The following is a 13,867-nucleotide window of genomic DNA, read 5'->3' as shown; positions in this document are numbered from 1 at the left end:
ATTTCGGTTTTTTATTGTTGCAAGGATCAATTTTTTAATCTGCTGTTTAGTTTTACAGTTTTTCAATTTTTCCGTTTTTCAATTTTTCAATTTTTCAATTTTTCAATTTTTCAATTTTTCAATTTTTCGATTTTTCAATTTTTCAATTTTTCAATTTTTCAATTTTTCAATGTTTCAATTTTTCAGTTTTTCAATTTTTTAGTTTTACAATTTTTTTATTTTCTCAAGTTTCCAAGTTTTCAAGTTTTTTTATTTCTAAATTATCGAGTTCCAAATTTTCAATTATTCGATTATTGAATTATTGAATCATTGAATTATTGAATTATTGAATTTTTGAATTATTGAATTATTGAATTATTGAATTATTGAATTATTGAATTATTGAATTATTGAATTATTGAATTATTGAATTATTGAATTATTGAATTATTGAATTATTGAATTATTGAATTGTTGAATTATTCAATTTTTCAATCAGTCGATTATTAGATTATTCAACTATTCGATTATTTTTTAATTCAATTGTGAATTTATTCAGTTGTTCAGTTCTTCAATTGTTAAGTCATTCGATTATTTTGTTATTCAATAATTCAATAATTTAATAGTTCAATAATTCAATAATTTAAGAATTCAGTAATTTAATAATTCAATAATTCAATAATTCAGTAATTCAATTATTCAGTAATTCAATTATTCAGTAATTCAATAATTCAGTAATTCAATTATTCAATTATTCAATAATTCAATAATTCAGTAATTCAATAATTCAATAATTCAGTAATTCAGTAATTCAATAACTCAATAACTTAATAATTCAATAATTCAATAACTCAATGATTCAATAATTCATTTAATCAATTATTCACTTCGATTATTCAACTATTCAATTATTCAGTTACTCAGTTTTCTGCTCTTCAAATTTTCCAATGTTTTCAAAACTCATTTCTAAATTCACGATCAACATCCACCATAAACACAATTTTATCAGTATCACAGATTACTCCGTTACTATTAAGAACACTGAGATATTGATAAAATGTATCGATCATCTAATTTTTTATTAGGGTACTATAATCTTTTATTACCTAGTGATATCATACATAGCCCCAACAGGAATATATTGCTTTCTCATAACCTTGTCATTACAACTGATTATATTCCAATTTCGAGTAAATTAGATCCTCGATAAATTTTTCTAAACCAAAATATTACTGCCACGCACCTGTTGCGTCGTCAGTCGTTTCGTCCCTGGTTCAGTGCTGTACTAACACCTTTATGTGCCATAACTAAAAATTATTATAAGTCTCTTTATATCTTTATGTCAATACATTGTTATACTTTCGACAATTTGACATAATTATTAACAGAATATTTTTAACAAAATTCTATTAAGTTTTCAATTCTATTAATTTTCTATTAAGTTTAAATTCAATCAGTTACAAATTACATTAATATTTACAGCTTACTTTACAAATAGTTTAATATTTACTTAATAAATTACAATAATATTTACAAGTCATATTCGATATCTTCAATATTTACAAGACAGTAAATATTAAAGTCGAAACAAGATCAGAGATCTTGGCCTTTTTAAACAATATTTTGTCATTCTTTGCTGACATAACATTTATCAATATTTATAGTTACATATTGTCATCAACACAAGTTAAACAAAAAATTGCAAAAATATAGATCATAAAATTTCTGAAAGATTTTCAAGTTCCGAAAAATTGTTTCCCGGAGTGCGTGTTTTGTTAATTGATTGATTCATCACTGGTTTGGCTGCAAAACGAAACGAAATATCGCTGGCGAATTTTTGTCAATGACTCTTTCGTGAACCGTGTCGGCACGATAAAAACGAGACTCGCTAATTGGTCAAAGATGCGCGGATCTCTGGAAGATTTACGTAACACGTGAATTTACCAGCTACGATAACGCGAACGGTGACGGGAACACGATCAGACGACTCGATTTTAATGCTAAAAATCGACAAGATTCGAGATCCTCCTGGTCCTTCTCAAGGTGATACGAGACGCGAGAATCGTGAGTAACAAAACAAGAAAAGAGAATTAACGTGACAAAAGATTCGTCACGGAATTGACAGTTTCGAAATGATATTCTTTATGTCGATAACCAGTTAAGAATTCTAATGACGTCACGCACGCAATATCTATCCTCGTGGTTTACACCGTTTCAAGCAGTGATCGCAGAATGTACCGCCATGCTGCTCTAAACCGGACGTGATCTAAAATGGCGGTAAAATTCAAATCTATTTCTGTGAAAACGAATTGTCATAATAAAGCATCGAAAATTTTCTGATTTGATGTTAAATACTATTTAGTCTATAATTGTACAATTTTTTAATACAAATTTTTCAGATATTCGTTTAAATTATATAAAGTATTCTACTCTATGTAAAGTATTCAAACAAAATCTTAGAACAGAACATATTCCCCTAGAAATTTGGGCTTTAGATACTGCTTGATACAAGTATAATTTTACAACACTATATCTTACTATATCTTGCTACATCTTGTTACATCACTCATACATTGCCAACAGATAACACAGTGTATATAATGTAAACGATGACACACCGTATGTGTCCTGTTTTATGTGAACAATATAAAATATAAACGATGACGCACCATGTGTGTCCTACTCATCTACGTAATATACACTGACGCACCTCGTGCGTCACGTTATCCACGCAATAAAAAAACAGTTGCACATTATGTCTATCCTATGTTATGTATACAACATAAAATATAAACGATGACGCACCATGTGTGTCCTGCTCATCTACGTAATATATACTGACGCACCTTGTGCGTCGCGTTATCCACGCAATAAAAAACAGTTGCACATTATGTGTATACTATTTTATCTATACAACATAAAATATAAACGATGACGCACCATGTGTGTCCTATTCATCTACACAATGTACACATTGACACACCTTGTGTGTCACGTCATCCACGCAATGAAAACGATGACACACCTTATGCGTCACGTCATCCACGCAAAGAAAATGATGATACACTATGTGCGTCCTATTCTATTTATAAGATATAAAATATAAACAGTGACGTAACAATATATTCTATTCTATAAGGAGAATGTACACCCTGACGCACCTTGTGTGTCACAACAACATCATGCAATGACAACGCACCCTGTGTGTCACAATACCAACCAATGCAGACGACGCACACGGTGCGTCACAGTAGCATTCACAAAATAAAGATGACAATATAACGTGTGCGTCTCTGTGACATGCAAAGAAAATGACGCACCATGTGCGTCTTACATCATCAATACAGTATACACATTGACACACCTTGTGAGTCACAATATCAGTAAACAGGAACTGTCCCATTATTACCAATGAGTACTGCAAAAATAAATTTAAAAATTCATGTTAAACTGAAGTTCAAGGAATGAGAGTAGTCTACTTATTATGACGTGGTAGAATAATTATATAATGGTTACGTTAAACTAAAACGGATGCGGTGTTTCATAACATTTATGTCTAACACAGGTACTTATTTTACAGACTTCCTGTATTACCTCCGAAAGTAGTTTCAGAAGTGAAGCTGATGTTCACAATATACGGAATCCAGCCACGAGTAGTGTGTCCGGATGAGGTCTTCATCGACCGTGACTGAACATTTTATGGTCGGTGGGACTTTCGTCCGTTTGCAAGACTCGATGAATCCAGCGGAATTATGCTATTTTAATGGAAATTTTGAGTTCTTGGAAATCAATTATGTGGGAATAAAACAGTTTGGTAGCAGATGCTATGTAACAATGTGTAATCACTTCGGATATTTTTAACCGACTTCGAAAAAGGAGGAGGTTACTCAATTCGATCAGTATATTTTTTTTTTTTTTTTTTTTTTTTTTTTATTATTTTTATTTTCTATGTGTGCCCGCCTATTACGCCTAGCTGGATGCACCGATCGGAACGAAACCTTTTGCATCTGGTAGGTTCTGACTCCCCATTGGTACCATTATCAAAAAATTTTTCATTTTTCAATTGCAAAGTGTTGTTATTGCAAAAAAACCGGCAACTTTTGAAATAAACTTTTCTCGATTTTAGTGCGCTTTTAATATCTTATCACGGACATGATTCTGAACAATTTTGTTCATATAAAAATTTCGCGGAAAGCTTTAGTTTTCGAGATATTAGCGAAAAATTGTTGAAAAGTTTTGAAATCAACTTTGGACGATTTTAATGTCCTTTTAATATGTTATCAGGGGCACGATTCTGAACAACTTTTTCCTTATCCGCAATTAAGGGGAAGCTTTAGTTTCCGAGTTATTAGCGAAAAACTATTGTTACTAATACAGTATTCACTCCGTAAATGTTACTTTTGCCGGTCTCGATTGTACATTTACGGTAGAGGTCCTACATTCTTTGTGGTGTGCCGAACGTAGAAAGAGACAGCCATGCAAAAGACAAAGAGGGATAGAGTTTCGAGCGTTCGGCAAACATGAAGGACTCGTGCGTGTTCTGTCTTAAATTTAAAAATTAAAATTCTTTATTTTTGGTTTTTCGTCAATGAAACTTTTACCATCGTATTTGTCTCGTTTTTCTGATTAAAATGACACCAAACACGATACGATTACGATCGTAATTACTTATGTAACAAGCCATAAAAGTTTGGGATGTAACATTTACGGTAGAGGTGCGAATTCCTTCTAAAGGCTTGCTATACAAGTAATTATGATTTTAATTATACCGTGTTTGGTACCATTTTAATCAGAAAAACGAGACGAATACGATAATCAAAGCTTCATTGATGAAACTCCAAAAATAAAGAATTTTGATTTTTGAATTTAAAAGGCAGAAGACGCACGAGTGTTTCATATTTGCCGAACGCGTCAATCTTCTGCTTTTCTTTCTTTTCCATTCGCCGTCCTCTTTTACGTTAAAAACTTTAATCACTCGTTACACACACATATGTTAACGTAATTATATCATGTTTGGTGTCATTTTAATCAGGAAATCTAGACAAATACAACGGTAATAGTTTCATGAAAATAGTAAGAAATAAGAAAGTTACAATCTTTTCCTTTGCTTGCATTAGTATGTGTCTCACCGATATTCGATTCTCGTCGTTTCGGCGACCGATCGTGTTTCATTCTCGACTGATTTCGAGGAGGATCCCTCCAGTAGTGGGGATACAATTTTTAACCGACTTCGAAAAAGGAGGATGTTACTTAATTCGATCAGTATATTTTTTTTTTAACATTTACGGTAGAGATCTTTTTAACATTTACGGAGTGAATACTGTATATTGAATTCTACGTATGCCTCTGTGCCTCTGGTGGTGTATGAATCAACATGCAGTCGCCGATTTTCTTGTCGACAACAAACACGTCTTCTTGTTGACAACAAACACGTCTTGTCGGCCGAAAATCAGTATACATGTATAATAACTATTGTTATTGCAAAATCCTATTCTTTGGTATTGTTATGTAAGAAATGCACCGATCGCGATGAAACTTTTCGAATCTCGAAGATCTTTCCAAGATGATCTCATTTGTAACAGACATTTATGGGACTCGTTAATTGTTAATAACTACTGATATTGCAAAAGATTTATTCTTACCCTGCAAAAAATATGGCGACCGTGATTTTTCAAAGTTGTTCCTGTAAGTAGACTTCGTCAATTTCTTTATCAATTGGCCGCAAATAAAAGAGAAGGAAAAAAAACATACTTGGCTTGTTTCTTTACGTGTCAGTCGCTGGAAGCTGATTTGCAGTGTTTGTTTGCAAAAGCAAGCGTCGTAATCTTTCCATTTCTGCGAGTGCTCGCTCGTCATGAGGTTTAACTAGGATTTTGTTTGGCGCTAAATCAGATAAAACTAGACCATCTAGACTTTTAACACGACTAAGTGCAACGTAAATTTGACCTTTTGCAAAATTCCTTTTGCCAAGATCAATTACAGCTTTGTTTAATGTGGTCCCTTGTAATTTGTGCACCGTTACTGCCCAACTTAAAATAAGTGGTAACATTCTGCGCTCGACGTCCCCATAACCTTTTGTTGCCTGAAACGTTGCTGAAACTGGAGATATTGGAATGTAACCATCAATATCTTTGAACCTATTTCCAACAGATTCGTCGTCAAATTTTATAAGAACTGAATCCGGCAATTCTCCCTCTTCTAGTTGGTCTCTTCTAAGTGCCGGCCATATAAATTTCTTAACTATTCCCATTGCACCGTTTATCAAACCATCAGAAATTGATATATTTCGCCGCAGCATGATTCGCGATCCCTCGGCTAACGTTATTGTATGTAACAGTCCGCCACAGTTATTAACATTTGTAGGAATAACATTTTCTGGTGGCCTTTTTCCATATGTAGCTGCCTCACGGGACTCGTCTACTGCATCAATGATGTACATTCGATGTGATTGTGCTAATTTATCGGTCATTTTTGTATTATATTCATCGACTAATTTTATGGTTGGGAATATTCTTACCGCTTCACCATCCTCAAACTCTCCGGTTAAGGGAACTCTTCTTCGTTCGCATAGTATTTGTAGTTGAAAGGTTGTCACTTCCCCAAACCGTAGGTTATTCAGTAAGTCGATAAACTCGACGTCATCCCTTTGTCGCATATTAATGGTGAGTTCGCAGAATGAAAATTGGTGCCATAAATTAATTTCTGCGCTACACCAATGGGGCTGTATAAAACACCAGTGTCCTTTTACCGGGGGCAACTGCATGATATCGCCAAACAGAAGTACATTTACGCCACCAAACAGTTTATCATTCATTTTGAATTCTTGCAATCTTAAATGAATTATTCGCAAATTCTCGTAAGATACCATTGATATCTCGTCAATAATCAACCACCTTATGTACCGCCACTTTCGTCTCTCTTGTTCGAGTCTTTGTCCAGTCAGTCGCCGATAGGTCATTGCAGTACCTTTTTCAATAGGCAACGAGAACAAGGAGTGCAGAGTTTTTCCGAATATTTGGCGGGCAGCGACGCCAGTCAAAGAAGCTACTTCAATGAACAATGGTTTTATCATCATATCAACTGTGGGATTATAGCAGCGTTTAATATGTTCAACAAGTAATTTTAAAATAAACGACTTGCCACTACCAGCTCCTCCGGTAATAAAAAGTAACATTTGTTCCGTATCTTCATCATCATTCTTTTTAATATCTTTCTCAATTACTGAGGAAACTGATTTCAATAAACTTTTCTGTTGAACGTTAAGACTTCGAATACTGTTAAGGAACACGTCTTCTGGCATTGCAAGTGTTTCTTGCTGTTGATCCTCATACAAATCAACTTGATCGCAATATACTGTTTCGTCGGCATGAATGCTGACTGGTTCTCTTAACTGTTCATTATTAGTTTCCCCTTCGCGTACAACGTTCAAAGCTACAGCCTGGGCCAGCGCTGCTTCAATAATTTGTTCTGCGTGAGTAAATTGTTCAACGGTTGCGTTTCCCAACATAGGTTTCAATTCGTGTCGCCGTCGAAGAAAACATTGTTCCGAAGATTCGTTTTCGGACATAAGTGTACTTTCATCACGAAATGGAATGTGACACACTATCAAGTTATAGAAATATCCTTCTCTATCACTGTTCAAGGTATAATATCGGTGGCGAAGTACAGCTGCTTTATTTCTTATTCGCATTCGAGTATTGTCCTTCAATTTTATAAACCTCGACCTCGATGTTTCTTCATCGTCATTTCTAAGTTCTGCGTCTCCATCCTCTTCTGTCCACATTCCACTTGAAACTGTTTCATATCGGACAGCAAATTCAGCTAAGCTCAAATTCTCTAGACTGTCCGGTCTCTTTGCGTAACGATCGAATATGTTATTGAAAAATGATGTTTCATATCCTTCGAAACGCAAAATTCTGTATCTCTGCTCAGGCCGACAGCTGTTTATAAATACAGCTTTTCGCGAGCTCATTTTAAGAGGCAGATGGCATAATCGATAAGCACATTCTGCAGCACTGACCATTCGTTGGGACAGAATTGCCATAGATACCGAAAATAATTGATTCCAGACGGTACCGCCGCGGCGTTTCGCACGGGAAACGGCTTCTTTAATAACGTCTCCTGTATCCTGCGGCTCGCACTTACTTGCGTACTTAGCAATATAATATGCAACTGCTGTAACATTTCCGCATGGTTGAATATCCATGTTTGCTTCCCAAAGCTTTAAAAGAGTTGGATTGTAATTATTTACCATAACTTCATTTACGGTTCTCTTAAGTACACAGAAACGTCCATTGTTGGCAAGTGTGTCATCTGGACCCAAGCACATCGTTGTTTCACTTATCGGTCTAGGAAATCCGAAACGACAACAACGATTATTACGATCTTTGTAACATGTATCAGAATGTTTATGAATTTGGACTCTTTGTACTATGTCGCTCATATCTTGGTTTTCTGCTTCCAATGAACAAGATACAACTTTCTCAATAACGTTGCGGCCTTCGTTGGTAAGGAAATCGGGTACATTTTCACACCAAATCAGCATGTGTAAATGTGGACTTCCCCTATTCTGAAATTCAATTCTATACCAAAAATCGATAACAACGCCACCTAAGCAATGAGAGTTTTTTAAATACTGCATCAACGCGTTTACTCGTACCGTAAATTGTCTTGCTATAACTACTGGATATTTCTGAACCAACTTTAGTCGATCCGCAAAAGTTAGGTTTTCAAATTCGGTAATGGGACGACCATCGGATAAGAGTAACGCTTTCAACATATCTGGCCAGTTTAGATCATTGCAAGAGAAGGTAGCAAACCATGTGGGCGGTCCAAGACTTCGAACCATGGCGATTAATTCCGAGCAGCAACGTTTCCAGTATGATACCGATCCTCTTATATTTCTCATCGTGAGGTGCATATTATCTACTAATCGCTGTGGAGTATGTTCTCCTTGGCGCATTCTACATGATACTGAAACGCTAGCTTTTGCGCGATAATATTCAACAACAGATAATGCGAAGAACAAATAATCTGTTCGTTGAAATCGTTTGTCATTGCTCAGAATACGCGCTTGGAAGTAATCCAGTGGTGTTATTGAGATATCTCGGTGCTCTCCGAAACCATTTTTTCCATCTGGAAATAGAAAGAACCAACACAGTTCTTCCATTCTTCTTTCCCTCTCTAGGTTCAAAGGAGGCGCAGTTTTTCTATGTATATTCGCCAATCTTATCGGGTCATTTTCTGTGTTGTTATTATTACCGATAGAGACGATATTATCGATATTGGGAATATCGTCATCAATCGAACGTAACATACTTGTTGCGAAAACAACTTGCGCCTCGCCGGACTCTGTATGAGTAGTCGCAGCAGGTGATTGTTGTATCCTTTCGACTTGTGGGGATCTATTCATTTCGGGTGCAATTGCTAGAGGTGTTAATGAGTAGATATTTAGCACATTGCTATTGCCTCCTTTAGCATATAAATTACGACGCAAGATCATGTGTAAATCTTCAATATTCGTAAATTTCATACAGCATGAAAGGCCCCGTGACGGTGCTTTATATCCTTTCGGACCTCTTGCGTGGGAATCAAACAACCAATAGCAGGGACTTTCCGACTGGTTGCTGCATGATACAGCGACTGATATAAAATTCGCGGTAAGAATTCCGTATGTATACTGTTGGAAAAACATAATTAAACCGTTCTTTAAATTTGGGAATCCTTCATCACCGTTATCAATGTCAATATGACCATTTACAGCCATTTCATAGCCAATGTCAATACCGACTCTGATATTATTAAACGATAAGTGTGGCAATAATTCTGTTACAGCTAAGTAGTCTACATTGACTTCTCCGGGGTCAGGGTTATTTCGCGCTTCAATGCAATCACGGTAATATTTATCTCCTACTAAAAGTACATAATCAACATCACTAGTACACCACGTACTAGGATCGAGCAAATTAAACGCAACACAAGCAACTGCAGCTATGCCTGTGCATTGCTTACCGCGAGATTCGATGCTGAAGCGATCGCTAGCTTGATGGCACGTGCCTCGTAAAATAGCTACATTATGGCCTACATGCACAAATTTACTGCTTGATTCAGTAATTCTTTGTGCAACTTCAATTTCTTTTCTTACAATAGGAAGCTCTTCAGTGACATGAGCTATTTCCGAAATGTTATTGATAATATTAGAAAAACATGGTCGCACATCTTTGTACAAAGCATTATTTTGTAGCAGCCATTCTAAAGCTCTTCGAAGTTTACCGACGTCTATTTCAAATTGTCGCTGTCGTTCCAAATTTTCTAGGCTTTCTACGACAATCATTATACCGGTCTGGTTTAACCTAACTGGAAGTTGTTCGGCAACTTCGAATACATCACGGGCAAATAGGACTACCTGACCTTTGCACCAATTCTGACTGAAGCGATTTTGAATTTTCATGATTTTAAGGAACGGGACTATTCTGCACAACATGTGTTTTTCGATTTCCGATAAATCTGATATCACCTGAGGTACTTGCATTACTTCCATTTTATTCCACAATGCCTGCGATGGAACTTTGTGCTTTTTAAGATGATGTAGGCAGCGAGAACATGTTGTTATCTTCTCTAATTCTATCAGATTTGCAGGAATTAGATGAGACAGAGGCTGCGTGTGCAAAGCGTAACGTTGCTGCGGATATAAAGTTTTGCAACACACCGCACACGGTACATCAGCAAAAATATTAATAGCCGATTTAAAACTGTCTGCCTGAAGAAGAAGCTCTTTTCTTCGGTTTCTAGCATGTTCGCGCATATCATTTAAGCGTGTATTTCTTGATTCGGTACATTCTGTTAGTACCACTTCCCGCGTACGATTTCTTGCGAGCATTAGACGTTGTGAACGTTGTTTCGTAGATTCGTTCTCTAATCGCCGGTGGATTAATCCGATCCGACGTGATCGTTCCTGGGCCGATTCATTCTCTAATCGCCGGTGGATTAATCCGATCCGACGTGATCGTTCCTGGGCCGATTCGTTTGCTAATCGCCGGCGGATTAATCCGATCCGACGTGATCGTTCCTCGGCCGATTCGTTCTCTAATCGCCGTTGGATTAATCCGATCCGACGTGATCGTTCCTGGCCCGATTCGTTTGCTAATCGCCGGCGTATTATTCCGATCCGACGTGATCGTTCCTCGGCCGATTCGATCTCTAATCGCCGGTGGATTAATCTGATCCGACGTGATCGTTCCTGGCCCGATTCGTTTGCTAATCGCCGGCGGATTAATCCGATCCGACGTGATCGTTCCTCGGCCGATTCGTTCTCTAATCGCCGGTGGATTAATCCGATCCGACGTGATCGTTCCTGGCCCGATTCGTTTGCTAATCGCCGGCGCATTAATCCGATCCGACGTGATCGTTCCTCGGCCGATTCGTTTGCTAATCGCCGGCGCATTAATCCGATCCGACGTGATCGTTCCTCGGCCGATTCGTTTGCTAATCGCCGGCGGATTAATCCGATCCGACGTGATCGTTCCTCGGCCGATTCGTTTGCTAATCGCCGGCGCATTAATCCGATCCGACGTGATCGTTCCACGGCCGATTCGTTCTTTAAACGGTTAGAAATTCTACTTAGCCGCCTTTTTTTTTCACCTGTTGTTTCGCGTGACACTTTCGAACGTGCGTATTTCCGCATTGCGGATAATCTCGAACGGCGTTCATTAATAGTTTCTTGACGCCGTGCCTGTGCATTTATTTCACGATTCCTTGACAGACGTAATTGTTTAACTTCGTGCGATTCTTTCGCTCGATTCTTTTTCCTTCGGGATGCATCTTTTGTCGGTCTGCCCATAGTTGTATATATGAGACTTCTAAAAAAGTGATTACTTCAAACCACAATTGGCTCACTTGTTTTTGATTCGCTCAAAGCAGAATAGGACCCTTTTTTTGATTCGCTCAAAGCAGAATAGGACTCTTTTTTTGATTCGCTCAAAGCAGAATAGGACTCTTTTTTTGATTCGCTCAAAGCAGAATACGACCCTTTTTTTGATTCGCTCAAAGCAGAATTGGACCCTTTTTTTGATTCGCTCAAAGCAGAATAGGACCCTTTTTTTGATTCGCTCAAAGCAGAATAGGACTCTTTTTTTGATTCGCTCAAAGCAGAATACGACCCTTTTTTTGATTCGCTCAAAGCAGAATTGGACCCTTTTTTTGATTCGCTCAAAGCAGAATAGGACCCTTTTTTTGATTCGCTCAAAGCAGAATAGGACTCTTTTTTTGATTCGCTCAAAGCAGAATACGACCCTTTTTTTGATTCGCTCAAAGCAGAATTGGACCCTTTTTTTGATTCGCTCAAAGCAGAATAGGACCCTTTTTTTGATTCGCTCAAAGCAGAATAGGACTCTTTTTTTGATTCGCTCAAAGCAGAATACGACCCTTTTTTTGATTCGCTCAAAGCAGAATAGGACTCTTTTTTTGATTCGCTCAAAGCAGAATTGGACCCTTTTTTTTGATTCGCTCAAAGCAGAATCAATTTTTATATCTTACTCTAGTTTCTTAAAATAAAAAAAAAAAAATAAAAAATAGAAAAAAAGGAAAAGCTGTACTTCGAATACCTATTACGCAGTCTTCAATTTTGCCTGTATCGCGCTGAGCTCAAGAAAGCGTGGCACGATACTCGATACAACTGACTGCTGTTTGCCTTTCCTAAACGTTGGAAGAGATGCTGAACGTAGAAAGAGACAGCCATACAAAAGACAAAGAGGGATAGAGTTTCGAGCGTTCGGCAAATATGAAAGACTCGTGCGTGTTCTGTCTTTTAAATTTAAAAATTAAAATTCTTTATTTTTGGTTTTTCGTCAATGAAACTTTTACCATTGTATTTGTCTCGTTTTTCTGATTAAAATGACTCCAAACACGATACGATTACGATCGTAATTACTTATGTAACAAGCCATAAAAGTTTGGGATGTAACATTTACGGTAGAGGTGCGAATTCCTTCTAAAGGCTTGCTATACAAGTAATTATGATTTTAATTATACCGTGTTTGGTACCATTTTAATCAGAAAAACGAGACGAATACGATAATCAAAGCTTCATTGATGAAACTCCAAAAATAAAGAATTTTGATTTTTGAATTTAAAAGGCAGAAGACGCACGAGTGTTTCATGTTTGCCGAACGCGTCAATCTTCTGCTTCTCTTTCTTTTCCATTCGCCGTCCTCTTTTACGTTAAAAACTTTAATCACTCGTTACACACACAATTGTTAACGTAATTATATCATGTTTGGTGTCATTTTAATCAGGAAATCTAGACAAATACAACGGTAATAGTTTCATGAAAATAGTAAGAAATAAGAAAGTTACAATCTTTTCCTTTGCTTGCATTAGTATGTGTCTCACCGATATTCGATTCTCGTCGTTTCGGCGACCGATCGTGTTTTAATTCTTGACTGATTTCGTGGGGAATCCCCCCAGTAGTGGGGATACAATTTTAACATTTACAGAGAGAATACTGCATTGCATTGGTATTGTTTCGCCAACATATACCGATTTGTTTATGCTGTGTCTTCTTTTTCACGCGCTGTCCTTCTTTACGTTCGAAGCGGGCGGCAAACTTGAAACAATGTAGGAGCTGATGAAGAGTGGACGGCTTGTCCCAAAGCGTATTGCACTGTTGTTGTGTATTCTATATTTACAATCTAAATGACCTTGCAATGAAACATATGAACAAAGCATGGAATCCTGGAATTTGCCCCACCAATTCTCTTCCTTTGGAAGTCACATACCGCAGATGTTTTATTCAGTTTCAGTTCAACCACCATACTGTTGACAGGTAAGTACTATTTTTCATTTTTAAATAAAAATAGGGGATGAGTGCTTTTCGGAACTTTATTCACAA

The 13,867-nt window shown here is 36.9% G+C and overlaps 1 protein-coding gene and 1 long non-coding RNA gene across 2 annotated transcripts in view; both read right to left on the bottom strand.

Annotated features, from left to right (window-relative positions):
- Positions 1–1,388: 1,388 nt before the first annotated feature.
- Positions 1,389–13,867, bottom strand: part of LOC105663418 (uncharacterized) — a 147,826-nt gene continuing 135,347 nt past the window's right edge. The window contains exon 4 of the long non-coding RNA XR_001096900.2: positions 1,389–3,734. This is a non-coding gene — a long non-coding RNA (uncharacterized LOC105663418). The remainder of the gene's footprint in view (positions 3,735–13,867) is intronic.
- Positions 3,882–11,943, bottom strand: LOC143266003 (uncharacterized). Its single transcript, XM_076541098.1, has 2 exons — positions 5,731–11,943; positions 3,882–5,662 (listed from the first exon to the last, which is right to left on the bottom strand). Exon 1 carries the CDS (start codon positions 11,816–11,818, stop codon positions 5,744–5,746), a length of 6,075 nt encoding a protein of 2,024 aa, XP_076397213.1. The 5' UTR covers positions 11,819–11,943; the 3' UTR covers positions 3,882–5,662; positions 5,731–5,743.

This window comes from Megachile rotundata, chromosome 16 (assembly GCF_050947335.1).
Source record: "Megachile rotundata isolate GNS110a chromosome 16, iyMegRotu1, whole genome shotgun sequence".
Classification (NCBI taxonomy): domain Eukaryota; kingdom Metazoa; phylum Arthropoda; class Insecta; order Hymenoptera; family Megachilidae; genus Megachile; species Megachile rotundata.
The sequence above is the reverse complement of the archived record's forward strand: the minus strand, read 5'-3'. Positions and strand labels throughout refer to the sequence as shown.

What these genes read in the sequence shown, in the direction of transcription:
- LOC143266003 (XM_076541098.1), bottom strand. Translation starts at nt 11,818, where the DNA reads ATGGGCAGACCGACAAAAGATGCATCCCGAAGGAAAAAGAATCGAGCG.